The sequence below is a fragment of the Acanthochromis polyacanthus genome, chromosome 9 (assembly GCF_021347895.1).
Source record: "Acanthochromis polyacanthus isolate Apoly-LR-REF ecotype Palm Island chromosome 9, KAUST_Apoly_ChrSc, whole genome shotgun sequence".
NCBI classification, from domain to species: domain Eukaryota; kingdom Metazoa; phylum Chordata; class Actinopteri; family Pomacentridae; genus Acanthochromis; species Acanthochromis polyacanthus.
In genome coordinates this window covers 9,357,464-9,385,147 of record NC_067121.1, presented here as the reverse complement: position 1 = coordinate 9,385,147, position 27,684 = coordinate 9,357,464, and the positions used below count along the sequence as shown (strand labels likewise).

The window sequence follows — 27,684 nt, the reverse complement described above, 5'->3', positions numbered from 1 at the left end:
TAAATTATTTGGAAAGTTTATTCAATAAATAATTTCAGAAAACAGAATTGCAATTGTGTTGTGGAAATTTAAAAAAAAAGGCACTTAAAAACACCGGTGACAAGCGTAACCTTTTGTTTACAGTAACCACAGACTCTAGAAATCTAGACACCATTCCTTTACCACTTTAAGACTAAATGACATGATCTCCATTTCTATTGGTTTTCAATAAAAACTGTTTGATCGAGCACCACAAAAGAGCTGGGTGGAATTACTGATGTATAGAAAAAGAAAACTGGGATCTTTTCCCAATTCCTATCGTACAAATAAAACAAGGCATTTCAATACAAGCAAGTTTAGTGAGCAAAAAGGCAGATTTGTGTGTATTTGGCATTGCTGAGAAGAATTAAGGACCTGAGTTGGCTTTAAATTAAGCAAGTAAAACCCGGAGCCGAACCGTAACATTACTGTACACCGACGACCTTTCATTTAGAAAGGCAGCCCAAGAAAATAGATTTTCTAGACAAAGATACATTTTCAAATGATTGCTCAGATGGATTAAGTCACCCAAAAAACAAACATACCATCGCCTTCAGCCCTGTTCTGTGAATACATGTATGGCTTTACACAGAACCCTGAATGTACTGTACACATTTCACGGCGGTCGCAATCGTCCAACTGGAGCTACGCTTGAAGAGTTCAATCCAAAGAGACATTTAAAAGTGTGGTACCACCTCCGTCAAAATGATTACAGAAACAGTAAGACCTCTGCTCAGATGGCAGATCAATTTTAAGACCGTTGCTCACCTCCAACTCAACACTGTCCTTGTGGTAATTTGGAAAGAAACCCTTCATTTGTTGGCAATTTTCAACATCCAATTCAACCCTCAACAAAACACTGATGGCTTCTATATATTAAAAAAAAAAAAAAGGCACAGCTAGGCTCTCCATGACGTCGCCAGTCCTGTCGCAGAAAACTACAAAACACATTCTCCCGAGTTGAAATAACATGAACAACAAACACAAAAGCCCCACATTTATACAGACTGTACACATTTCAGATGATGCATAGGAAATAAAAAAACAAGTTAGTAAAACAAACAGAGAGTGGCAAAATGCATCGCTATCATTTGGTGGCTGCTACAACAACAACAACAAGAAAACAAACAGTGAGCATTATCAAAACCCACCCCTCCCTGCATCCCAGCCCGCTTTCTTCTCCATACAGTGTTGTCACAAGGAAGGCAGAGCTCTATCATTTGCCCTCGTACTTTGGATTGACGACGGTTGTTACGGCACTTTTGTAGATCGGGTTCTCACTCTGAGGAATGCAAACAGACAGATGGGAAACAGCAGTGAGTGACACAGCAGAGGAAAAATCTTTAACAAGATTTTCACATGGTTCGATTTTTTGGCATCACAACAGAATCCTAGTACGGGGGGTCCTAGACTTACGTCGGAGTTCTGTTCCTACATCGCGACGCATTTCGCCGTAAGTCAGAACTCCAGCAAAAATGTAAACAAAGCCATTATGTGAATCACGATATCGAGCAGTTCTTTGGAAAAGTCATGAAGACCAATGACCAAAGCCGTGTGACAACGTATTTATACACTCCGCTAGTCAACTAGTTCCACATAACCAGTTCTGACATAACAACGAAAGGCTGTACGTTGTAACCAAGGACCCCCTGTAACCAGGTATAACATAAAGACAAAACGCCGTAGGTCGAGGACGTCGTAAACCGAGGACCCCCTGTATTGGTAAGCTCTGCAGCTGAACATGAAGCAAAACAGAGTGACAACAAAACAAGAGAAGCGTGTGGTCGGGTCTAAAAGGAAGCAAGATTTTATCAAGCATGTTCGATGAGCTGAACTTCAGCAGTAAATACTGTGACTCTGAAGCTGCTTCCTTTCTGCTTATTATGATGAATTTCAATGTTTTGTCTACGACATGCAGCCCTGACTTTTAAAAGTGACAATAAAATGTGAAAACTGCAGAAGCCCAAAACTTGGCAGCATGTTTGAAAGGCAAGTTACCTTAAAAAATTAATTACTTCTAGAAAAGATGAGAGAACTATTATTGTAAAGTGTTCTACTTTTCAAAGGTCCTTGTTCCGCCTCACAAAAATAACCAAATCCAAGCTTAAATTGATAATATTTCATCAAAATTGCTGCATTATACACGTCTCATTTACAAAATCAACCGTTTGTATAAGATCCTGTAACAAAATCTAAACGTTCAGCGCTTCTTTGTGCAACTGAGAAACGACTAGTTACACATTCAGGTGAACTTAAACCAAGCAGAGAGGAGACAAGTCTGAAAACAAATTAGAGAGATTGAGGGGAAATAAAGCTCTTGAGCAACAAAATAAAATGGAACATGGCTCAAAAATGTTACACAGAGGAGCAAGTTGTTGGACAACACAATCAGCATGGTGAAACATCTTCGTGAAGGTGATCAGCAGAGTAGTGGGAGAAATGCCTAGTTTGTAGAAGGTGAAAAAGAAAAGAAATTCAACTTCCTTCTTTTAGAGTACGGTAAAAATGTGATAGGAACAAAAAACTAACAGAAAACCACTTCAAAGGGTTCAAAGGGCAAAAGCTACAGTGCTGCTGAGGGAGAACAGAAACTGTGGTTTATGGGACTATAGAAAACTGCACTTAAATTCAAAGGTCTTTCATGAAAAAAACATGACAACAAAAATCAGTATTGGTTAGATTACATGGTCAGAAAGCAGTCTGGTAACTACTAGTAGTATCCACCAGGTTATGGTTTGCACCTCCATCACACTGTGGGGGAGGCTGGGCGTGTTAATCTCACACCATGCAGACAGCAAACCTTTCATTTCACCACAGTCATTAAATGGGAAACACATGCACGAAGCCGACAGGTGATACAGACTTTGACCTAAAGGGCGGTGGCTTTAGTCCCATAGCTGGGATTCTGGAACTGGTTAATAGGACTCTTGTAAATGGGATTCCCTTGCTGACACGAAGACGAAAAGGAAAACAGAAAAGAAGGAAATGAAGAGCAGCAGGAAAAAGCAGGACAGGGAAGTATTGACACAGAAGTCTGAAGGAAAGTGTTTGATCAAAGAGATATTTCTTTCATATTTAATTTAAATGGATACAAAACAGTAAAAGGGTCTCTGGTATAAACTTGGAAAAACTAGATTACAGCAAAGCACAAGGAGGGAATGCAAAGACAACAGCTTTGTGTGAGGCAAATGGTGACTAATTCTTTCAAAAAGTAATTTAGCACAAACGCTGGTTGTGATGAATGCCTAAACACTGCTGCTGTGACTGGCACACACTGAGCAGCAGCAGAGCTTTCCATCAGCGGTCATCCTCCTCTTTTCTCGGCTTCGTTGCCTTTTATGGTTGTGCAGTTGTAGCATGTGGACAGTGAGAGGCAGCACTGACAGCGGAGGCAAAGGCCACTCCCTCAGTGAGGACAGACTAAACAAGGCTGCATATAACCGGGGCTGATCCGGCGATCAGGATCGCAGAGCTGCACATTCCCTCATTGTGCTTCCACGCATTGTAGACATTTTTTCAGTGCGTACGTCACGTTTGACAGCAGAACCGACACTTCTTCTTTCACATGCTCTGAGGGAACCTGTACTGCCTTTTAGGGATCAACTGATAAAGGGTGTTTAGTCTTTTTTAGGGCCGAAACCAATTATTGGTGCTTGAGAAAGATCAATAACCAGATTTGGAACCGATACACATTTGATGTAATGTTTTAACAGCTTGTCATTCATAACTAGGCTTCTTCATAAATAAGGATAACTATAACTGAATATGCAAAATATAAATAGAAGTGATTAAATTAGGACACTTTCGACTGAGACTGATGAGATTCTCTCCTGCACTGCAAAAACTCAAAATCTTACAAAGTCTATTTGCCTTATTTTTAGTCAAAATGTCTCATTCCACTCGGTTTAACATAAATTCACTTAAGTGGCATTTCAGCAAGATGGAGGGACTTGTTTTAAGACAGGGCATCCTAAATCAAACAATTTTTAAATTATCTTGTTTTGAGTTGTATTTTACAAGAAAACTCAAAACAAGTTTAATACATCTCAAATTACGAGATTACATGAAAGCAAAAATCTGTTTTTGAGTGAAAAACTGTCACTTTTTTTAACATGTCTGGCTTAATTTTGACAATCCTGGTAAAATCTAGATTAAAATAAGTTTTCCCTGCTAATTTTAAGATCTGAATATTCTAAATATCATTTCTTATTTCAAGAAATTTTACCAAGCCATTTTCACTTGTTCTATTGGCAGATTTTGTCACTTATCTCAAGATAAAGGTTTCTTGAAATAAGTATTTTTTTCTTGTTTTGAGACGGGCATTTTTCCAGTGTGCAGTTACATCTGCTGTTCTGTTTTATAAATCTGTCTCAGTTCTATCACTTTTATTGTCCACTAAGGTCCATATATCTGAAATCCTTGTCAATTATGGTCTTCCAGATTTTTTTCATGGTCTGCCATTTTGTTTCTGAGGCTGCCTTGTAATTTAGCCGCTAGCCGTTAGCATACAGTTGGTCACTGTGAGAAAAGCAGATTTCTTGGTTTGTGTTTCTTGTTCACTTTTTGCTGCTTGAGAGACATTTCTGAGACCATAGAGTGATGACAGACAGAGAGAGGAGCTGCATCAGATCAGGAGTAGAGCATCGATAATCTGTCGATAATTTACAGATGTCAATCGGTAAAACGTCAAATATCGACCACGATAATTTGCCTATCCCTATTGTTTTTTACTTATGATGCTTTTTACTGCGGTATAAGAGCAATTGAAGTCCCATAATTATACCAACTCAATCCTATTCATGGCAAAGGTCAGCCACATTTTCATTTCCCTAACTAATTATTCCAGTATTATAGCAGATATAAATTACATAAAAGTTGAAAGAACACCAGCTGCAAGCCTTGGATTGAGTACTATTTAAACAGTGTAACAGATTTAAGTCTAAAGCTGAACTACAGCTGCTTCAGGTGTGACTAACTCACCGCGTCCCACTTGGCGTTCATCTTCTCTTTCTCGAACTTGGCGAACTCTCGGCGGTCGTGGATGATCATGAGCAGCTTCCAGATGAGGAGCAAAGCGAGGCCGATCAGGACGATGCCCGCGACCACACCTGCCACGATGGGGATAATGTCGGGTCCTGCCGGGCACTCTGGAAAAAAAACAAATGCATAAAGATCCAATGAAATCTGCTGCTAAAGTCAGTAAAAGACATCTTATATGACGAGAAATGAGTCTTTCAAACACATCCATTTTCCATGGAACAGAGTGACCATGTGAAAGCTACAATAATCCATTAGCTTCATAATCAAGCAGAGCAAACTAATGAATGAAACGCAGATTTAACACAAGGCCTTTACACTATAATGCCGTTACAAAGACTCACTCACGCTGCCTTTAATCGTTTATACCGAACAAAACAAGGTTCTGCAACGTTGTCCAGGATATATGTCGATATTCTGACTTAAAGGTGCAACAGTAGACTGTAACACTGAAGTAACAACCAAATACAAGTGACATTTAAGATCTTTGATAAACAAGTATTCTTTTAGTGAGGATGACTTGTAAAATAATCTTGCGGCCAACCGAACACCTTTATGTATATTAATAAATATTAGAGAATAATGACAGTTGCTGTCTGGTTTTGATAAATTGTTTTTGGTCATAATTTGTCCAAAACAAACCCTACCCAGTGACTCCACCACGTAGACCTCCTTGGTTCCATTCCTGATGGCGTAGGTGTAGTAGAACCAGCAGTCATTGGCGTCTCTCTCCTTGCAGTGGGTCAGTGGGAAGCTCTGGTCTGTGGGCTGAGGCAGCTTGTCGCGATCGTTCACCGTGATCAGTTTGAAGTAGCTGCAGTCCTGCTCACACGTGTCCTTCTTCTCGCCCTCCTTGAACGCTCTGCACTGCACGCAGTCTCTGCAGAAACACAGACGTAAGGTTGAGTCGCTCTACGTAGTGTACTAGATTCAGTAATTCAAAATGTCTTCTGAAGGCAGAATGAAAACCAGCAGTCACAGAGAGATGGTGATGTGATATTATGTAAATGCAGGGATACCAGCAGACACAGTCAGACTCTTTCCACAGAGACGCTCACAGTGTTGTGTTTGGTGAAAACATGGGATAAGTGCCACAAATAGCTGTGTAACAGATGAAAAGAGAGCTAAGAAGAGAAGGACTGATAGTTTGGGGAATTTAAGACACAAATCACCCTTACTCAATGTAAGAAAATGTGTGTGTGCTGACAATCTGGCAAGAAACTCGGACTGAGTATAAAGACGGCTTCAGTGAACTACATTTCTCTGGACTCGAAGGAAAACTGAAGCGCTGATGCAGAGCCATAGTCAAACTGTTAGAAACCACTCAGGCCACGATACTGAAACTTACATCTTTACATAATTCACAGTTTCCAGGAAAAAAAAAAGCCATCGCTTAATCGCTTAACTCTAGCTACAGCCATGCTCACATAAAAACACGCTGCAAGCAGACGGAAACCACCTGCTGTGAGTTCGAGGCTCCAAAAAAAAAAAAAAATTAAATAAAAAAAACTTCTTGCTTTCCGCTCTGGCATGAATAATTTCTCAATTTATTCCAACTGGGAAACATAAAAAAAATAAAAAACCTCAGTGAATCTAAGAAGAGGGCACTACAGTAAATATACTAGTGGTGGGACACGATTACAAAAAAATTATATAATTAATTAGATGCTTTGTAATTAATTAATTTGAATTAATTGTATTTTCAAAAGATCAAATAGCGATATTTGACACAATAAGCAAAGTTTTTTAATTCAAATAAATTTTCATTGAGAACTGAGTCGATGAACAGACATATACATGAACTTTAACAACAAAAATGCAGATTTTTCATCTGTATTTATCTGCATTTTTCCTCCGTCAACTACATTCACAGATTACTGCAAACTCAAAGTTCAATTATAGCGACTATATTCAACATTTTAATATTATTTTTTGCAAACTGAAGCGCCCTCAATGTCTGGAACACATTATTTCAAGTAAATTGTGGGAACCTCATCATCTGGTCTATTATGGGATGGCTACACGTTTAGCCGGTACCAGGACTGTCGTAGCTAACGTTAGCTCTGGTGCTAACAGCAACATGTTTTGCATTGAGGTGATACGTCTGCTTCAAGTGCTGCAGCGATAAGAAAACTCTGCTGTACAATTTGCACACAACCATGTTTCTATCCAAGCTGCCATCAGGGAGATTTTAAAAAATTCCACCCAACAAAGCAATGCGGCCTCGTCTTCCATCACTGTTCACCAAACGTTCTTGTGCACTGACGTTACTCAGTGCATCCTGTGCATCTTCTTTGCGGTTGGCAAATGAACTTTAGGTGTTAAGGAATGTTAAATCTCTTGCAGAGCAAGAAAGATTCAGACTCACTTGTGTTCAGTGCAGACACCGGGGCAGGTGGGACAGATCTCGCAGGTTGGACCTTGGAATTTGGCATTGGTGCATTTGCAGATTCCACATTCACAAATACCTCGGCCGTTACAGATCTGGCCGTTCTTGGCGAGGCAGGTGGAGTTGTCCATGGAACAGTCGCAGGCGCTGCCGGTGTAGTTGGCATCACACACACACTTCCTGCATACGCACTGTCCGTGTCCTGGTAGAGTACAGTCAATGGCAAAGGTGATCAAAGAGTTCACGGCAATCTGGTGTCAGTCTTTACAATGATTTTACTTCCTCACCTCCGCAGAGCTTGTTGTTGGAGCGGTCACAGTTGAAGTTGTCGCACTCGCAGTACTGTCCACTGTAAATCTCGGCAGGATTCTCCCGCTTCTTGCACTCACAGGTACCGCAGACACAGTCGCCGTTGTTGCTACAGATATCAGTGCCGTTGTCTTTTCGGCAGTTGGCATCCAGGTCCTCAGTTCGGACTTCGTCTTTGCTGCACTCACACTGTCCACCGATGCGTCCTTCATTACACCTGACACAGAAAATAAAGGTTTACCACAGGATAATAACTAAACAAGACAAACTAAGTACACTAAATGTTTAGGAAACTAGTGAAGAACACGAGTTTGAATCAGCGGGTGTAAATTTGTGGGAGAAGAATGTGAAAAACACACACTTTCCCTGTTTTTATCTATTCTGCCTTCAAGTGTGAAATTGAACAGCTTTTCTTTCACTTTATCAGTGCACCTTTTCTGTTATAATCAGGAGTTTTCCTTTCTGCTGAAAGACGTGCAGTTGTGGTGGGAAACTATAAACACATGAATCCTGTGCTGTGCTTTGTGAAGCAGCTCTGTACACCCTCCTGCCTTGATGCTTACTTGCAGGCTCCACACTCGAGGGTCCCGTGGCCGTTGCTGCACTCCTTGCTGTTCTTCTCCCCAAATGCGGCGCACTCGCAGTCGCAGATGAATTTCAGAACCACCTCCACCTCCTCAGTGAAGCCCAGCGGTTTGATTGTGATGACCTCAGGCTTGTCGTGCGACGGACACTTCTGGGATTCGACGGAAATCTTGAAAGTCACCTGGAAGCCGGAGGGGAGTTTACAGGGTTATTAAACCAAATAAGGAGAAGGCCTGAAAGCATACTGTGCCATTTTTCAGCAGATTTTTAACATGCAATAGGTTTGGAAGTCATTTGTTTTCAATTTGGTGACTCTTCTGATTTTTCTAATTTGTGCCACCTTGTCTCGTCTCTCCACCATCGTCCAATCTGTGACCGAGAAACTGATCTTAGTCTTGGTCGTATCCTTGAAGGATATCTAAATTCCTAAGTCGTATCTGAAGTAGAGTAAAGAGGAGGTGTTGAAGCTACAAGTGAGGATGCAGATGTCGTTATGGCAACCACAATATATAAAAGACTCGTAACACAGCTGGATTACATATGAACCACGTCCGAGCAGGACTGACAAATGTGTGCATATAACAGATAACAATCGGAACACATGTCACTCTTTGTTTAGTAAGAGATCTGTTAAACTTTACTGCACGTGTGTGTATAAAAAATAAAATATGACATCTGTGCATTCTTGCTACATTGCGCTATGTCGTTCACTGAATTAAAGTAAATATATACTAAGTTGTCATGAACACTGTTAGGTTTATCTGACAGATCATTAAATATAGCGGTATGCTGTAACAAAGCAAAGCAGACACAGTGCAGCCGGACCACACGTCATATTTAACCGATGTTGCTTTTAAACAGCAGCTCTGAAGGATGAATGCCTCATTTTGATAAATTCCAGTTGATTTGATTTCTCTCATCTCATCTTTCTTCCTCACATCCTCCACTTGCATCTCAGGTGGGAGGAATTAACACTTGAGGATAGTAGGCAGGGAAAGAATGGGGTAAAAAAATGAAAAATGAGAGGAGGGGGATGTGTTTTTGCCACTTTTCCTCTTAATGTGGAACAAGGAGGAGACAATAATGTGGAAGACAGCTGATTGCTAGTTACTCATCCCTGATCAGGACTTGAAGGCAATAAAGTAAATCTGCTGTCAAGGAATGAGCACTTTCATCAAATACATTGTTGCTGCGATACTGGTTCTACATGAGTTGAAAGGTTTGCAATCTAAATTTACCCCCAGGCGTATCATTTTTGTAAGTGCAAACAAACTGCAACAAAAAAAGATCTTCTTTACCTCGTCTCCGAGGGAGATGTTGGAGCATTTCCGGCCATTCTCCCCTGTTCCCTCCACACCGTTCTTGCAGATGGACTTGTAGGTGATGGAAACTCCCTCTGGCAGTCTACCATTTTCCAGAATGACCTCAGATGACAATGACTGTTGAAAAGAAAAAAAAAAAGCTCAAATACTCAATACAGACAGCGCATTTGCAGGGGCAGTAGATCAATGAAGCCGTGTAAGCAAACATCTCTTTCATAGAGCCTGGCCTTTTTAATGATTATAATTTTAAGGAGGAAGGTACAGCCAAGAAAGAATTTGGGCTCATTTTTTAAGATGGACAGATTTCATTGAATATGAATGTTGGCAGGTATCACTATGTTGTGTAAAGCTTTTCTGAAGCATCTAATTACTTGCTTTCATAAAAGATTTGAAAATACATGACCTCTAGTGGTGTTTCACTGTAATCTTTATTTAGTATGTGAAAAGACAGACCACATAGGCCCATATGATGAATTCAAAATGACAGGCAAAATATGTAAAAATGTGATATAAATCAAGTAACAATGTAAATTAAAACAATCCCATATTGCCAGGGGGTGTCAGTGTTCAAAGAAGGTGCAGTTTTGACTTACATTGTAAGCATCAATAATGAGTTTGATCACATTGCTTGAGTTGGAGGACAGGGTGCCAACAGCTGATTTAGGAATCAGATTTTTTAACTCCTGCGAATGGCAAAAGAATTAAAACAATGAGCACATTTTAGCTTACTTTTGAATCATATTGGGATTTACACAAAAGGTCAACATTCTTATGGAGGGGACTCTTCTGCAAGCACAATGTACAAAGTTTACCTTGTAAACTGGCTGGAACTCCTCAGTTACAGCAAAGATGGTCTGGATGTTGTGGTCGCTCAATTTCTGGACCAGGTGAGCGATGGATGGGTAGTCCTATCAAACACAGGCACAGAAATATTAACCTTTTACTTGAAATTAAAAGCCAAATTTAACTGCCAGGAACAATGTGAGCCTGGAGATAGCATCAACATGAAAAGAGACCAGCAGTAATAATGTCTTCAGTGCTCTGTCAGCTCTGCTTGGACGCACTGTGTGTGTTAAATAAATGATAAACCGCGTACATAGTAGTGGCTCATGGTGTACATGTTGTTCTCCAGATGGCACTTCCCATCGTTGGGCAGGACGATGCCGCCCAGTTTGCCGTCTCCAGCGAAGTGGAAACCAGCATCGGTGGAAAACACCAGCAGACGAGTCACGTTTCTCCAGCCGATTTGCTCCTGGGATGAAGACAAAGAGGGTCTCCTCATTAATATTTTACTTATTTATAAGAGGCGCTTGCCAACATACAGAAGAAAAGGAAAGTACATCGCAGCTGACCCCTCACCTCACAAACCGCCACCTGCATGATGGCATCAAAACCGCCCTCTGGAGAGTCCAGGTTTCCAGAGATCTGCTGCTGACTGACCAAGCGATTGAATTCGTCTCCCTTGTTCGTCAGCTTCAGGACGTTCTTGTAGCTGAAGGGGCTGGTACAGTTCTGGTTCCCTGTGCAGGGGTTGATGAGCCTGGCTGGTGTGGTGCTGATGTAAGGCATGACCGTTTTCTCGACAAAGGAGCCAAAACCTAGAAATAAAAGAGGTTGCATTTTAATCAAGACCGTAAAAATGTAGCATTGCAGGTTTTCTATCATTTAGAGGCACATTTTTTTCTTACCAATCCTAAAGTCTGAGGTGATTGCCTGCATTTCTCTCATGAGGTCAGTGCCAAGGTTCTTGACATTTTCCAAATCATCTTTCATGGAGAAAGAGAGGTCCATAAGGTAATACAGGTCAATGGGGTAGTCCTCAGCACGCCTGAATTTCAGGTCAAAAGTCTGTGCCTCACCTTGAAGACAAAAATAGACCATTTTCAGTGCAAGAGAAACTGAGAGTAACAAAGACAACAGATGTGCAGGCTGACAACTTTGTGCACCTCGACATTTCTTCCCATTCACTGCTGCACCACATTCAAGACTGACAACAAAACACAGTCACAGGAAAATTCAATTTTGTTGAGAATATTAAATTGTAAACACTTAAAAAATATATAAAAAGTTTAAAAGAATTGCAAAGATGGTTGACAATATTTTTAATCGTTCTTGAAACTATTAGAATTAATTCAATCTAGTTGCTAATCATTTCAAATTAGCAGATGTGAAGGAAATCATACAGACAGATTCTGAAGTAAATCTTTCTTTTGGCCTGTTTTAAAGTGATTCCAGTGATAAGTGATGCACTGAGGCCTTCTCTCATTACTTATGTACTATATATACACAATTATTGCATTACACTAACTGTTGCTTCCTGTGTTCTTTCTCCGAGTGTCCCTGGTCCCAGAGCTGGATGCTTCTGATCTGTGGTTGCTGTCCCACCAACTAACTAACCTATTCTGCATCGCCCTTACTATAGTAGATATGCTCATCTACACACTATTTGCTTCTTAATTACCAGCTATATATGCACTATATCTAATGCTAGAGCATAATATTTTTCCATGTTGCTTTGTACTTTATATGTATCATCTATGTTACTCTTATCATGTGTGTTAAAATGTTTCTTTGCCCCCCACCCCACCTCTTCCCCTGTACCATTCCTTCCCCCTGTACCTCTTCTGTCCCTCTCAACCCAGCCGGTCAGCAACAAATGTCTCCCCTCATATGAGCCGGGTTCTGCTCAGGGTTTCTTCCTGTTAAAAGGGAGTTTTTTTTCTTGCCACTGTCACCTTCAGGCTTGCTTTGGGGGTTCAGGCATATGGGCTCTGTAAAGCGTCTTGAGAGAATTTGACTGTAATTGACATGAAATAACTGAAATAAATTTGAACTGACTTTCTAACTTTGCTCCAGAGCTGGTGGATCCCCTATTTAGACTGGTTCACGCTTCCAGTACCAGTCAACATAAACGCGATATAAAACACTGTTTGCTGCCTTTGGAAAGCAGTTTCAACCAAATAACTCCATTGCAGTGATAAAGCATTAAAACAGGAGGCTGCCAGAGTTGAATACTTACCAGATCTGAGTGTCAGGGTGACTTTCTGAGGCTGTATCTGGGTGATTTGTTCAGGCTTCAGTTTCCCAGTATTACTGTTGCGAATGGTAACCGGCTTATTGGTGTTGATGTCGATGTTTCCACGTGGGTTCTCAATATTTTTCTCATCACATTTTCTCTTCCTCAGGGACTCAACGTCATCGCAGCGGGCTGACTTAGGCTGGCCTACAGTGAGGAATTTCTGCAAAGAGTAAAAGTGGCTGTTAAGAGGATCATTCTAAATCCAATTTGCACTAAGTACAAAACTACTTTTCTATATTTTGCTCCTTGGGCTTACACTTTCTTTGTAGAACCTTTTTAAGATGCAAACCTTGCTGTTGCAGAAATCTATGCACATGAACGTGACATGATAAATAATGATTTTCCATACACAAAAACCAAAAGCAATTTTCAAAAGGTATACACAGGAACATCTGGAAAGGTCCTGTACATGTGTAGGCATTCCTCTTGGTACGACTGGCATGAAGAAACATGTCGACAACCAGCTCAGTAACACAATGTGTATTGACAAACATGTAAGAAGAAAACAGAAATTAAATGATAATCCGGTCATTTTACAAGTTCCAGATCTTTGCGTAAAAGCAACTGCTGTACTTTTGTATTATTTTCAGCTGATGAACTCACTAATCATTAGAGTATGAATGTTGCAGATTCAAATCTCATGTGGCCAAGTAATGGAATGGAATGTCAGATGAAGCAATGGAACTTTTTCCAGCCAATGAGGCCACTAAAATCTATCCGTTTTACATAAACTGCTCTAAACAGTCTTGTTTGTAGGCCATTGTTCATAAGCAGCAAAAAACAAACAAACAAAAAAACCCAAGGAGAAACAGATGACGAGGGCCGAGGAATATAGATAGGATGCACATGAAATCCCACAAGGCGTAGTGGGGGAGAACTTCAGACAAAGAACTCAGTCAAAACAGAAAAAGTGCTTTGACCCAATTCCTTCAAAACCACATGACCCAGAGAAACGTTTTATTTCTCCTCTGCGTCAAGTCGTGCATATCAGATAGGATCTATTCGAAAGATAAAAATCAAATACGAACATTGGACTTGCGGGGTGAGTATAGAAAATACTGTACAGAAGAGTGGGCAACACAGAGAGAGACATTACGAGTTTGTCCATCTTAGTTCCAGAGAAGTCTACACTGAGTTTAAGTTAATGCACTCAAATCGCAGTGAAAAATCACAAAGCACTTTGTTCTGGATCATTTCTAACATGATGAATCTTGGCTGTTTAATAGCGCTGTCATTTCTCTGTAAGATCAAAACTTGTATTTTCATGCTGCGCAAAACAACAACCAACCATGACTGCACGAAAATTGCAGTCACGTTGTGTTCTCATGAGCTCTGGGCTGGAAAACAGTGAGCAATCTGATAAGCACAGACAAGATTTAGCAGGAATGCGGCTTTGTCTTGTCATATGCTAAATGATGCCCAACCCTAAGAGATGCTTTCATTAAATTATAATCAAAAGCTTAGTTAGTTTCAGAGTAAAGGCTGCTTCACAGAGACGAGCTGACCAATCAGATCTCAATATTTTAAAGTTAACAGATACAGCTTTAACTGGGATGTTTTTGATATTTCCAAATAGACGGCATTTTGAGATAATCCTTCAGTGGTCTGGCTACAGTGTCTGATGTTGAAATGATCAGACTCCCATCAAAGCAGCAACTGTATTAAAATTCTACTTCTCATTAACCTCACTCTTGATTTTTTTTTTTTTTTTTTTTTTTTACATTTGTTTGCCCTGCAGGCTACTGATATATTCCAGCTGTGAATGAGTGAGTAAAGTTTAACCTCATGTTCATGGTCCTATAAGTCAGTCTTCTCACATACTGTGGTCTGTTGAATCAGTAGTGCCACCACAGCAAGGACACTCGCTGTGGGTACTGAAACACCTAATTAAACAGCTTTACTGTGCCCAAGTTTCCAGTGAAGACGAGAAGCAGCAGCGCTGATGTTTACAATAAGCGGAGCAGTTGTGGTTAATTTGACTTTAGTTGAAAGTCTCTTTAATCTCTTAACTCTGTACTACTTATAGGTTAAGTACAGGTTACATGCAGGCATCTATTTATTTAAACAGTATGCATGTCAATATCCAAGTATTGTCTTCTTCAAAGACACTATAGTTCGTATAATTCATGAACACGATGATGGCTACCAGGAAAATGGAAATCCATTTAAGATCTTCTAGATGATAAAACAGCATCATGATCACTTCAGTGATTCAACTCACTTCATCTGAGCACCACCCACATGTCTCGGAGACCTGGATGCATTCTCCACATGACTGTGCGTTTGCCTTGATGCATATGCTTCCCTCTGCAAGAGACAACACAAGTTCTTTTTTAGCCGACAGTTTTTCCATTAGTTCACTAACTCAAACCAGAATTGTAGCTCCAAGAAAAAAATACATCCCCCTCCCAGTTCAGAACACTGAGTCATGCTGGGAAGAGCTCTAGGCAGCTCACCAAGATGACTTCACCCTATATAAAAAAATAAAAACCCCTCCCACTGTTAGCCAAGACGACCAACGCAGTCATAAAATCATGAATGGAGAAATACAAGATTTAACCAGGAGCAATGAAGGAAAGAAAGCAAGTTTGAAACTATTCTAACACTCGATTGAAACATGATTTTAACAGTTTTGTCTACAACAAACCAAAAGAAAAGCTGGATCCATGAGGTGTAATAATAATACTGTACACGCTGCACAGAGCTGAAAACATGCTCAGCTCCAGGTTAGCTAATATTTAACAGCTTAGAAAAACACAAATTTGACATGTCTGTGTCCTTGCTTCTTACCTTGCTGTGCCCAGCTGCTACTGAGGGCCGCTGATAATGCTGCTAGTAAAAGTAACCGCAGATCCATCTGTAAAAGAGAAAAACGTGAAGTAGGTCACCACAGGATGAAAGAAATAGAAGTGTTGTACAGTTTTCTATAGGTGGCCACATTTACTGAAAAAACAAAACCAAAAACAAAATATTGTTTTCACCTCCAGTACTGGCAGACATTTGCATCTGTATGGGAACGTATAGTGCAGTCTAACTTTACCAGTCACATGTACTTAGTTATGGTTGGTGAGGTTTGATGCAACACAGCCTCATTTTTAAAGTGATTCACACCAACGTAGTCACTGAATGGTGTGATCACACAACTTCTATGTGTGCAAACACAGGAAAATGTGGCAAATTGCTCTTCTCGCCAAACAGACTATCTCTGGTATGGTGTTTACACATTAAGTTCTATTTCAAGATTTCTTTTTTCTATGTAACAAAGCTTCACAGCACACCAATTTCCTCTTTTCAAATGTTTCCGTGACATTCTGAACCTCAAAAACTGCTTTTGTAATTTGACTCAGACCACCAAAATAAACAGACTATTTAAAAAAATACTGTTTTATTGCAATGTAATGCATCAACACAGGTTTTTCTTATGTGGTGTTGTCCTGATGATGAGGTTCTGCAGCACTGAGGAGAAGCAATTCCCATCTTGCCCATTCCAAATATGGAGGAATGATTCACCCACACTGTGCTGGCACTTCATCAGCACCTCCATGAACCAGCATACTGCACAGTTGCTTAGGTTTTGTAACTTCTGTGCTCCGTCAGACCTATGTAAAAGTTAGCTGGCTATCTCAACACGACTGAACAAGAAAACGACAGAGGAAGACAAGACAGCAGACAGAAAAGATGTAATAAAAATGTCAAGGAAGTGAGAGAATTGCCACATTTGCTTGAGGTACTTAGTCTAATGCAAAGAAACTCACAACGCTGAGTTGAACAGCAGACATGTAATGACTGTAACAGAGGAGCAGCAGCTTGAATACTAAGATGACAGACATTTCAAGCTACCACAGTTAAGAATGTAAGCTGGAGAGGAATAACTGTGGTTTATTAAGCAGCCCCATGATGCTTTTCTACCACACTAAAACGAACTGCTAAGCATAAACCACCCAGCGGCAACAGCAAAAACACAACTAAACAGAGATAAATGTAAAGCTTGTTAGTTTCACAGACAACTTGGCTTCGGTGGTGGGTCAATATTTCTACCAGACGACGTAAAAAAAAACACAGCTCTGGTCACAACTTCATAGCAGAACACAAAGACAAGAGGTAGATGAGTTCACGTGTGTGTGTGTGTTCCCATATTTGGTCAGGCGGTTTCATGCCTCTTCCTGATTCTCTGCCATTCCCCACAACTGCAGTGACACACTTCTTTGACTGACTGCCCAATCCTCAAACTCAGAAACTCTGACCAGCTCTCTGTGTGTTTGCCCCAGTAACATAAACGTAGGAAATATTCTGGGTTGAAAGCAGCCAAGTCAAACACACGCATCCCAAAATAGTCCATCAACAATAAGCAGGGTCAATAGACAAAAGTGCCATTTATTTATTTGTACTAAACGAGAAAATGCAAAGTTTACGGTTAACTATTAGAGAAGCAGAGGGAATGAAAAGCAGCTGCCTGGTGAAAAGGTGTCATAGTTTAGCAGCTGTGCTGCGGGTCTGAGGGTGCAGGCAACCACAAAATAGCCACATCCTGTGAAATGAGTCCTAATGACCAATGGAGAGGCAAGTTTCCTATACACTGCTACCAAAGGAAACATGATGGCAGACAACTAGTGTTGCATCTAAAAAACAAACAAACAAAAAAAACTTGTGTTGCATCTAGCAGAAATAGCATGGTGTACATTGATTTTGATAAATTTTAAAGCCATAAACAAGATTTTTTTTTGTCCACTGACTTTCATTTTATCAAAATGAGGCCTCGTGATCAACTTACATGCAAGTTTCCCATATAGGCTACACACTGCTACCAAAGATAAACATGACGGACAATTAGCGTCCCATCTAGCAGAAATAGCACGATGCACATTGATTTTTACCAAATTTTCAAGCCACAAACAACAGATGGATACCGTTTTTTTTTTTTGCAACATCGCTCCCAAACAGAGCTGCCAACCACCTTGAGGCAAGACTCACAAAACGCTCGAAACACAACATATCTGGTAGGATGCTTCAGAAAATTAAAACCAGCACAGACTGTTCAGGCTCCACCCAGACATTCCTGTAGACCATCTCTGTTTACCGCTCTGGGGATCTCAGAGCTGCAAATTGCAGAGAGTTGACAGATTGGAAGGCATTCAGCGCCTCCATTAGTCAGAGGCAATGGCATTTGTGGTGCTAATATTGGGGAATGTTAACCTTGGAAAGAAAGCTTGCTTCCACATCTATCCTGAATACAATATTAATGACAAATCCCAGATGTAATTGTGATCTCAAATTGTGATCTCCCTTGACTTATTAGGGTTTCTTGAAGTTATGTTTACTTCTTTTTCATTGAGTTCATTCATGACGGCTTTCAATTCAATGTCCTGTAGTGTGTCACAACCTTCAGACAGCAATGCAACACCATCTACTATGAATCAGAGTCCGATGGTTGGAGCGGCACAATTTACAGGTTCAATAGAAATGCTGGGACGTAACGTCAGTGTTACTTCCTACCCTGTCAGCATCACAGCTGATAAGGGCTGAGACACAGTGAGGAGGTTTGATCCAGAGCAGACGGTGGTAAAATGCTCTTCAAAACTGTTAAACATGATAAAAGATGGGTCACTAGTAAACTGAGCAGCGAGAAAGAGGTCAAACAGCACTTCAGCAGATTATTCCCGTTTTAGAAGCTCCGGCTCCAACAAAAAACATCTGCAAAAACAATATGAGGTATTGCATGTAGAAAATTGAATTTTTTTAGTGAAAAGGGCAGCAATTAACACTTATTTTCAATACTGACGAAGCTTCAGAACATGTTCGAAATTCATTTGTGCAACAGTTTGTCTCCAGAGTGTCAGAAAGTGTAAAATGCTTGTTAGAATATTTCACAACTTCACAAGATGCATTTATATAAAAAAATATTTCAGAAGCGCCTGAATTACCACATTTGAGACACTGCGACAATCAAATCTTTTTACACAATTCTTTTTAAAAACAAAAACACACAGAGATTCCTGGAGCTTTGGCTGCTTGTTGGTTCCACATTAATGGATCTCTTGAACTGGTATCTTACGATGTGCTGTTTAATCCATTATGAAAAATGACGAAACATTTATGAATCGCACATATCAGAGAAGTTAAGTCAACAACAAATGACAGATTTGAAAATTTAGAAAAAGAGGAATGTTTAAATGAGACACAGCCTCTCAAGACAAAGCTGCCAAGGTGTGAAATGATGAACAGGAAAACTGCCGCCAAGTTAAGAAAATGTTTAAAAACTAACACAAGCTTTTCTTGTTTCAGTCATCCTCATTTAACCCTCGTCTTCATCACCTGGCAAACACTGTGGTGTATGAGCAGTCGTGACGACAGACCTGAGAGCCTAATATTTAGAACACGAGTAAACTATAGCTAATCATGACTTTGTATGGTCAGGCTGGAGAAGCCAGAGATGACAAATGCTTTGTGTGTGAGGCGCTTAATGGTGGCGTCACCATTTTTCCTTACAACAGCACCACTGTTAACAATAGCCAGAGCAGCTCAGCTCTTTCCAGTACAAGTGCAGTAACTGAAGCAGTGTTTGTCCAAGAATTTCTCAAATAGAGACATGTGATTGCAGCAATACAAGGTCTTGAAATCACTTACTCCTCATCCTGATTTTACTTTTACAATATCCTTAATCTCATGTCAGATCTGCAAAGTTATCTCAGCCATTCCTGTGTATCAAGTTACTTAACTGTTTCTGAACGAATTGACATCAAATTAACAAATAGAGCTACGCAAATGTGATGACTTGCTGCTTTTCTGCAATAATAAAGCAGGTAAGGGTTGGACTGATGCTTGAAAAAAATACTAGTAGCATAAAGATGAAGAAATCTTATCGACAAACTACTAGACAAAAAATCTGCAGGTTAATTTATAACTACTAGTTGCAGTTCCCTAGTCATCGTGTTCTTCAACCAGTGAAAATTACAAAATCAATTCTCAGGTTCTTTAGATTCCAGACATACAAATCATTGAAATGTATAAATATTTAATAGAATCAAGCTGGTTCTGGATAATATGACAAGGTGAAGAAAACTGAAGTCAAAACTACACACCAGACAACATCTGTTGGATGTAACAATCACATCCTTGATCTATATCACTGCCCACGTCTTAATTTTATTCAGAGATTATAATTCATTGTGATATCTGACAACAGTAAAGCTGCAATAATTAATCAATTAGTTGTAAATTATTTATTTAACCAGCAGCTGTTTTGATACTCGCCTAATCAATTTAATTTTAACATTTTCTCGTTTCTTTCCTCCTCTATGGCAGTAAACTGAATATCTTTAGGGCTGCAGTAAAAACAAGACATGTGAGGACATCATCTTGGGCTTTGGGAAACACTGATTGACATTTTTTACCATTTTCTGACACTTTACACACCAAACAACTAATTGACTAATCAAGAAAATAATGTACAGGTTCAGTGGAAGAGCAAATAATCTGAATTGCCACCAATCTGTTGGACAAAAAACAGCCACAATAATGATGACAAGCTTGGAGGAGATGGACACAACTTCACAGGTAGTTGTACATAATCTACACAACCCAACCACTCCCAAAGCCTCAACATATGACTCTTAAAAGACACCACCATCTTGCAGAGATTAGGTCAAAAAATTGAATTAAAGTGAGACAAAACACCATCTTACTTCTCTTTGGATTTGTCTGAACATGCACATGCTACCTGCTAACTAAAGTTGCTGAACAATATCATGCCAACTTCTTTTACAAGCCCAGACAAATGTTTTATGAAGAATTTCTTCCAACAGCTGCTGCAATGATTCAACTGAAACTCAATCCTCCATGGCAGTTGTTATGGTCCACAGGCTGCCATCAGCTCCAGACAGGTCAGAGGACGTGGTCTGGAAGTACGCCTCAGGGACCAAAGCCACACTCTGACTGATGTAAATTCACTCAGCGCATTCCTCTGCTGTCCTGCAAAGAATCGACTGTCTGTCTCGCATCTCCACCTACTTTACAGCGGCATTCCTCAGAAAACGTTTCTGTGGTGAATGAGAGGCAGCACTAACAGGACAGCAGAGCAGTATTTCTGATTGATGATTTGGGATGATTTTTTTTGGAGCATGACTGAAGGATTTGGTGAAAACATCTGATTGTTTTTTTTTACTGCAGATGCTGCGATTTGGTTCAAGATATGATTCTTTTGAAGTTGACCATTAACAAATGAGATACCATCAAAAGCGTGACTCTCGCACAAGGAGCAAGGCAGGAATTTCTAAAACCGATTCCCACTACAGTTTAAACCCTGGGTCAGACAAGCTGCATGAAGTAGTTTCTAAACTGCAGCGTTTGCTTCGTTGCTGCCTTATTTCAAACTGTGATACTGATTTAAAAATGATTCATTGTTCAGCTCCAGTTTAAAGGAGTAAAATGTCAAGAATGGACATGGAAAAGCTGCAAATTCACACATATAAACTGAAAATATGTAAGAATGATAATGCATGTTGGGCAACGCTACCTACATATTGTGAGATGGTAGAAATTGGCCAAACACCAAAGATCAGAAAATGGTTTACACTAAGGTAGCTCTGGTTGGATCATTAAACTGTCTGCGATGGTGCACAAGAGCTGCTTTAAAAATCACAGGTTCCAAACATCAATGATATTTCATGTCATATTCCTGGATTTTTCCTGTTTTTGATCCACTGGATTGGCCAAAAAGGCATTGCACTGCTGTTTGCAAAATGTTAAATTAAAACTGCCAGAAAATGTACATAATAAATCCACAATATACTTATATATATATATATATATATACACATTTACACTTAACTGTTAGTTTTGCTTCCACCTTAGCAAAAATCATTGCAGCCTGACACAAAAACTCTAAAATAAAATAAATTCGGTGACACTATAGTGTCCATTTTTTGTACACAGCCATGTGGGTTTTCTTTCACTTTAAGCAGAGCTGGGATTTTCTTCCGTCAGGGTCAGCTGAAGTGACACTCAAACACAGAAGGTGAGCATGAGGGCTTTGACTCAGACTGTGCAGACATGTGTCACCACTATTTCTTTGTTTACCCCTGGTACAGTGCCCTATTGACTGCTCACCAGAGAAACTTGCTATGCAAAGTCTGGGGTAGGAGACGTCTTCTTGATTTGGCCATTCGCTGATGTTGTGAAACGCTGCAGCAACAACTTTATGAGGTTTCTAAGGAAGTTACAGTTAAGGGCAAACAGACATGTGCTCAGCTGGGAGCGGCTAAGAACAAAGACTCATTAAGTGGAGGAATGTAAGCTAATGTGTGGTTGCTGTCAAGTGAAAGAGTTGTATTATCTGATTAAGAGCCAAACACATCCATAAACTCTGCAGATTATCTGCCTTTCTGAAACGTCTGGGCCTTGTAGCCTCATACAGCTTTGAACACACAAGCCCAGTGTTGTCTATAGGTAGAGCAAAGCACATCTGTGAGTGTTTAGTGCTCTGTTACAAAGTCCATGTTTAGACTGTGGATGACCACAGTCCAACAAATAGGCCTTTAAATGTTCCCACTACATGTCTCAGTTCATGATATATAAGATTCGGTCACATTTCTTTGCTGAATTTGACGCTATTAAACATTAAGCAGAAAACTGATCATTAGAAACCTTCATAAACACTAAAAATCTGTTCTGCACCTCCCCCCATATCAACCTGAAATGAATTCATAACAGCAGCACCTGCAGAAAGAGTTTCCTGCTGAACATGTTTTGCTGATGCACTGCTTCCCCTGATGAACTCTGACGAAAAAAAAAGGTGACAGAAGCGGTTAAACGATTGTGATTATCTGAAGTTGAAAACAAGCAGGTTTCGAAACTGACTCCATCTTGAACACACAACAGGAAGTCAGTATACATACAATGGTAAAAAATTAGAAAAATTAACAAGTGCAAATTCAGTAGAGAAGCGCTAACAGCTAAACCCAGCGATTCACCTTTGTGCATGTATGAGACAAACAGAAAACAACTGGAGATGGTACCACGACTCTTGCTGGTTTCTCAGTGCTTCATTTTTCATGCAATCCAGGGTTAACCACACTGTGTACCACTAAAACCCTGATGGGCGGCTCACTCACTTTTTCTCATGAAAGAAGAAGTGCACGTCGATCCGACTCCCACACGCAAACATTTCAACACTATACCACACAATCTAGTCCATAACTATCAAGTGCAAATGATTTTAAGTTGGCTCAGTTTGTAGCTGTTGCTGCATTATGATTTTTTAATTCTGCGTAGCTAACTTATGTAACTAAGAGTACAACAACATCTCAAATATATGTAATGGTAAAGAATCCAAACACACCATGTTTAGTTTTTCCTCATTCTGTCGGAAACACAGCATCCCTTGAATTACATTAACCCTTAATTTAAAGCATGACTCTGAGTTAAACTACAAACTAGACTTAATGCTGTAACTGCCCATTATTTTTATATTATTCTGTTAATTATCATCTAAATTGATATTGTTATTACATGTCAAAAATCTGATCATTATTTCTAGATCTCTCGGTGAGGTCTACAAGTTGCTAGCTGCGTGCAACCAACAGATCAAAACCTAAAGATGCTAACGACAAAGTAGACAATCTTCATGACTGATAAGCTAGAAAAAAAAGAGAGTTTAAGTTTAGGTCAAAAAATGACCTTATTAAATGTAGTTGTTTAATTTTCAGGTGCTTTACTGGTTTAGCGACGTCAGATTGGAAATTAACTGTTACACCTCTAATTTGATCCAATTTGCCTTTTCTACCAAACTACATAAGGTCATGAGTATATGTCAGAATACATTTACAAGCCGTTCTGCTGCATCTATTCATCAAATTCTTAGAAAATGTAAATCTCTATTAGGACTCCTCACAATTTAAAGCCCTAGAGAACTTAAAAACACACCTGTATGGTATACATGATTCTTGTATGATTTAATACAGATTGTACTTGTACGTGTTCACCTCTTTCTGCTGTTTTAAATGGCCTTTTGACTTCTTTTTTGACTTCTTTTACAAAATGACTCCAGAATCAGAAATAGGCAATACAAGCCTAACCACTTCCTGATCTCGTTCTAAGAATCTGACAGCTGTATCAGCAAAATGCTCAGATGATGCAAGCTGCACTAAAACGTTAGGATCTTCAGTGAAGAAAGGCGAAGTCAAAGGTGGTGCTCCATAGCCTGTCATTGTTCTTTCTGGGTGGGTCATCTGGTGGCCCACAAAACTAGCCGAGTCCTCTCCCCTCCACCCACCCACAGACTCTGTTTGCCACCCGGTCAGCCAGCCGGCCCACACCTGCTGTTGAAAGTCACAGTCCACTCACGGTCCAGTGGGTCCCCAAACAACTCAGCATGACTCTTCATCCATGCCGCTTAATGAAACCACACCCAGACGCCACTGTTCTGCCCAGCGGGGTGTTGAAGGATCAGGAAGAGCATCTCGTTTCTGATCGCAAGCTCAGCATGTTGGAAGGAAACCAAACCAAAACACAGGAACATCCTCTATATTAAACATATCTACCCAGAGGCGTACTAATAATGGACTCAAAGTGCTGTCAAAACAGATAAAGTCTCTTTTTCCATCTATGTTTTTGATACAAAGCAGCGCTAGAAGAACGTGATCAATCTGGTTGCCACGTTTCAGCTTCCGATGAAAAAAAAAAAAAAAAAAAAAGGCTTGTCATGTGTTTTAATTGGTAAAATTAATAATCCAGATTTCTACATTATTAACATCCGGAAATATAAATAAATAAAACTCAAGTATCAAAACCAAGAGTGAAGTGAGATGGGTCAATTCCGACATGTATAAGCTCGTTTAACATGCGTTTTAACATATAAAAGCCATTAAGTGAATTTTTCGTACATGTAGATTTGAAAACATTTTCTGGACACAGTTCTATGCGTTTATTGAGTTGTATGAACTGCAGGACCGGTTTGAGGTTCAGATCTCCCAGTCTTCCTCAGAGAGATGAGATAATGCATTCCAGTTTAACTAACGCCACACTGTCACGGAAAACTACGTCACTGAAATATGGGGTCCTTTTTTCCCCATTTCACTCTGACTTGAACCCAGAGTTCACTCAAGAAAGTCAGAAGTTAGTTCTAAAACAACACCTGTGTGAGTCACAGCAGCATTTCCTTGAATATTTTGTAAGTTAAGGACTTATTAAGTCTGGATTTCATTGATTAAAGTCATAGAAATTAAGATACTTTTGAAGACCTTATGCATCTTGCTCCCCTTGTATGTTTTATAAAGTTACTTTTAGCACATCATTATTCAGTCAGCTGTTAAGTGTTTTGATGATTCAGAGTTTAGTCTTTAAGGATCTATGTGTAACATGTAGAAAAGCCTGGTTGCTGCTCACTGAACATCCTGCTGCTCATACAAGTTAGGTGGAAGAGAGCATCCTGGGAATTAGCCAAAACCAGGATATGACCAACACAAGACTGGGGGTAACAGACTCTCACATTCTTTTGGATTTCCCCCAAAAATTGGTCCTTTACAAAGAAACCAGGCTATCATTTTTGAAGTTATGTCACAATCCATTTATAAATTGGTAATAAAAACTTGATTAATACACCACATTTTTAAATATGTCACGAAAACAGCTTAAAGTCCTAAGAAAGAAAACTGTTGTGAAATATTTTTCTGTCACTCTGTAAATCAGTTGATTTTATCATAACAATCCAAATGATTCTTAATATTTTTTGTGGGATTGTTGTACTGTTAACCTAAAGCCTAAACTGTCAGCCTTCATGCGTCTCTCACTACACCTTCTCAAGCTGTTTGAACTATTTCACATGTCTGCCGCGCTGTGAGGACTTTCAACGTTTTACCACCGGCTTTAGATAAGGACAAAGGACATTGTCTGAACCATTTATCTTCAAACATACCACTCCCACATGCTTTTTCCTGCCATCACTGGAAGACCTGTCATCCATGACTCACATCTGACAGGTTGGGGGTAAAGGAACCGGTGCTGAGTAATGTTAAATGACCGTTCAAACTGCCCCGGACACTCCTAGTCCCTACCAAAGCACTGCCTGCTTAAACATCACAACAGCGTAACTAAGGGAAGTGACTCAGTGATGCACAGGGAGCAGCAGACACGTCTCCCCTCATGTCTACAATTACCAGGCCTGGTGTGTATTATCTGCATCCATGTCATGTGTTGCTGTACAACATCAAAGACATATGTGTTTTCACACTTCGATATGGCGCCGTTGCTATGTCATTACGCTGCTGTCTATAAGCCAAGCCGGGCCAGTAATTAACCCAAGCCATTTTAATCCATGGTCACTAATTTAGGCCACGTAGCAAGAAGTTGGTGAGCACAGATTACTGGTTTACCTCAGTAAATCAAACTTCTGCTTTAGATTCACTAGGGAGAAAAGAGACACCCTCGGGCTACAATTCTTTTCCAGGAAGTGAATGAGGCAGGCAAGAACAATCTTGTCCAATTTAAGTGCCGCATACGACATTTCTGAATCACAGCTGTGGACGAGGCTCGACAAGAGATTCTGGTTAACCAAACTGGCCTTCTTTAAGACCTCCTGGCCGTACTGTATCCTCAACCACAGTTTATACAGGCCATAATGGAGCTCGACCAAACCAGCCTCAAACTGTGGATATTCTTTACATGACTTCAGTTAACAAAGGGGATGTTGTTGCATGCTTTGCTCATTGGTGGGAACTTTAAAGGCAACTCGGATGGAGCTGAAACGTGTTTTTTAGTACATAAACTGGCACAAATGTTGAACTCATTTCACAGATTGGTTTTACAAATGGTGATTTAACTACATTCCTCAGGAATAACAGGCTGCTTTGAAATATAATCTTCACTTTCCGGGAAAAGAAGAAAAAAAATCCAGGTTGACAAAAAGGGAATCATTAGTTACAGTTACAGACAATTACAACATTTTACAACTTATTTTCTCAAAAATAATTAAGCTTTCCAACATCTCTCTTAAACTTTAAGGCTATTTCTCACCTGCATAAGCATTGAGAGCACCATAAAACTTAGAAAATACCACAATGAAACTTCTTCCAAGACTGATTAAAACACTATGCAATGCATTTTAAGATCACTGTCCCAACAGAAGTCACATCATTTATCACTTCTTGAAGCAATAAAACATGTAAATTACATAGAAACTAAAGTCTTTTTTCAGACAAGTCGTATCTGATAGGTTTTCTGTGGCAGATTAAACCTTAAAAATGTCTTGTCCTCTCATTCTTTAGTCAACCACACTGCCCTCTTTGGTAGCAAAAAGCGGCTACTTTTGGCCTACTTTCTGTACAAAAGCCCAAATTAAGACTTATTGAGGAGCTCGCTTGAGGTGTAGATTTAAAGATGCCAACATTTCACATTTCAAGCTGTTGAAAAACCCAAAATACATGAAGTCCGAGGAGACTAACCAGCGTGTCTCTCGACCGCTAGCTAGTTATCGTTAACCCACACCCAAAGTTTTCAGCATTCCTCGCTTCTCTCCGTCTGCCGTTTACATTGTTTTCTGTCGCTCTAACTCTGGCACACCGGCCAGACATGACAAATGTGGGCTAAAACAACAAAACTCACCTTAAGCTGAGAAGTTTCTGATGTTTCTGTGGATTCAGAGCAACATTTGCCCCCCAAAAAGTGTCCTCTTTAAAGGAAATAAAAAACGGTTAGAGACGCGAGGGACTAGCTTAAAACGTGATGAGGGTCCGCTTTGTTTTAGCTAATAAACCGCACCGATGCGACAAGTACGTTGCGTTTCCGATTACAACACGGGTGGAGCTAACATATCTAAAAAATTAAAATATTATAAATTAAATACGGCTTGAGGGACCCCCGGCTTGTCCAAACACGTTACGGCTCTACTGCTGCTGCTACTGAGGCGTTTTTTTAAGGTCCACTTCAACAAACCTCTTCTTATTATTTAGACC

General features: G+C 39.9%; 1 protein-coding gene across 1 annotated transcript; it reads right to left on the bottom strand.

Annotated features, from left to right (window-relative positions):
• On the bottom strand, nt 1–27,665 carry LOC110954669 (integrin beta-1-like). The gene is made up of 16 exons (XM_022199298.2): nt 27,335–27,665; nt 15,530–15,596; nt 14,961–15,046; nt 12,680–12,899; nt 11,349–11,519; nt 11,020–11,258; nt 10,757–10,912; nt 10,473–10,568; nt 10,254–10,343; nt 9,637–9,777; nt 8,317–8,519; nt 7,732–7,970; nt 7,424–7,646; nt 5,703–5,935; nt 4,999–5,165; nt 1–1,300 (listed from the first exon to the last, which is right to left on the bottom strand). The coding sequence occupies exons 2-16, from the start codon at nt 15,594–15,596 to the stop codon at nt 1,235–1,237; spliced, it is 2,397 nt and encodes a 798-aa protein (XP_022054990.1). The 5' UTR covers nt 27,335–27,665; the 3' UTR covers nt 1–1,234.
• Nucleotides 27,666–27,684: the final 19 nt, after the last annotated feature.

Excerpts from the sequence above, each read along its gene's own strand:
- LOC110954669 (XM_022199298.2), bottom strand. The coding sequence starts at position 15,596 with ATGGATCTGCGGTTACTTTTACTAGCAGCATTATCAGCGGCCCTCAGT. Across the intron at positions 11,259-11,348 it reads CACCTCAGACTTTAGGATTG|GTTTTGGCTCCTTTGTCGAG; the intron begins GTAAGAAAAAAA and ends TTTTATTTCTAG. Across the intron at positions 7,647-7,731 it reads CAACAACAAGCTCTGCGGAG|GACACGGACAGTGCGTATGC; the intron begins GTGAGGAAGTAA and ends GTACTCTACCAG.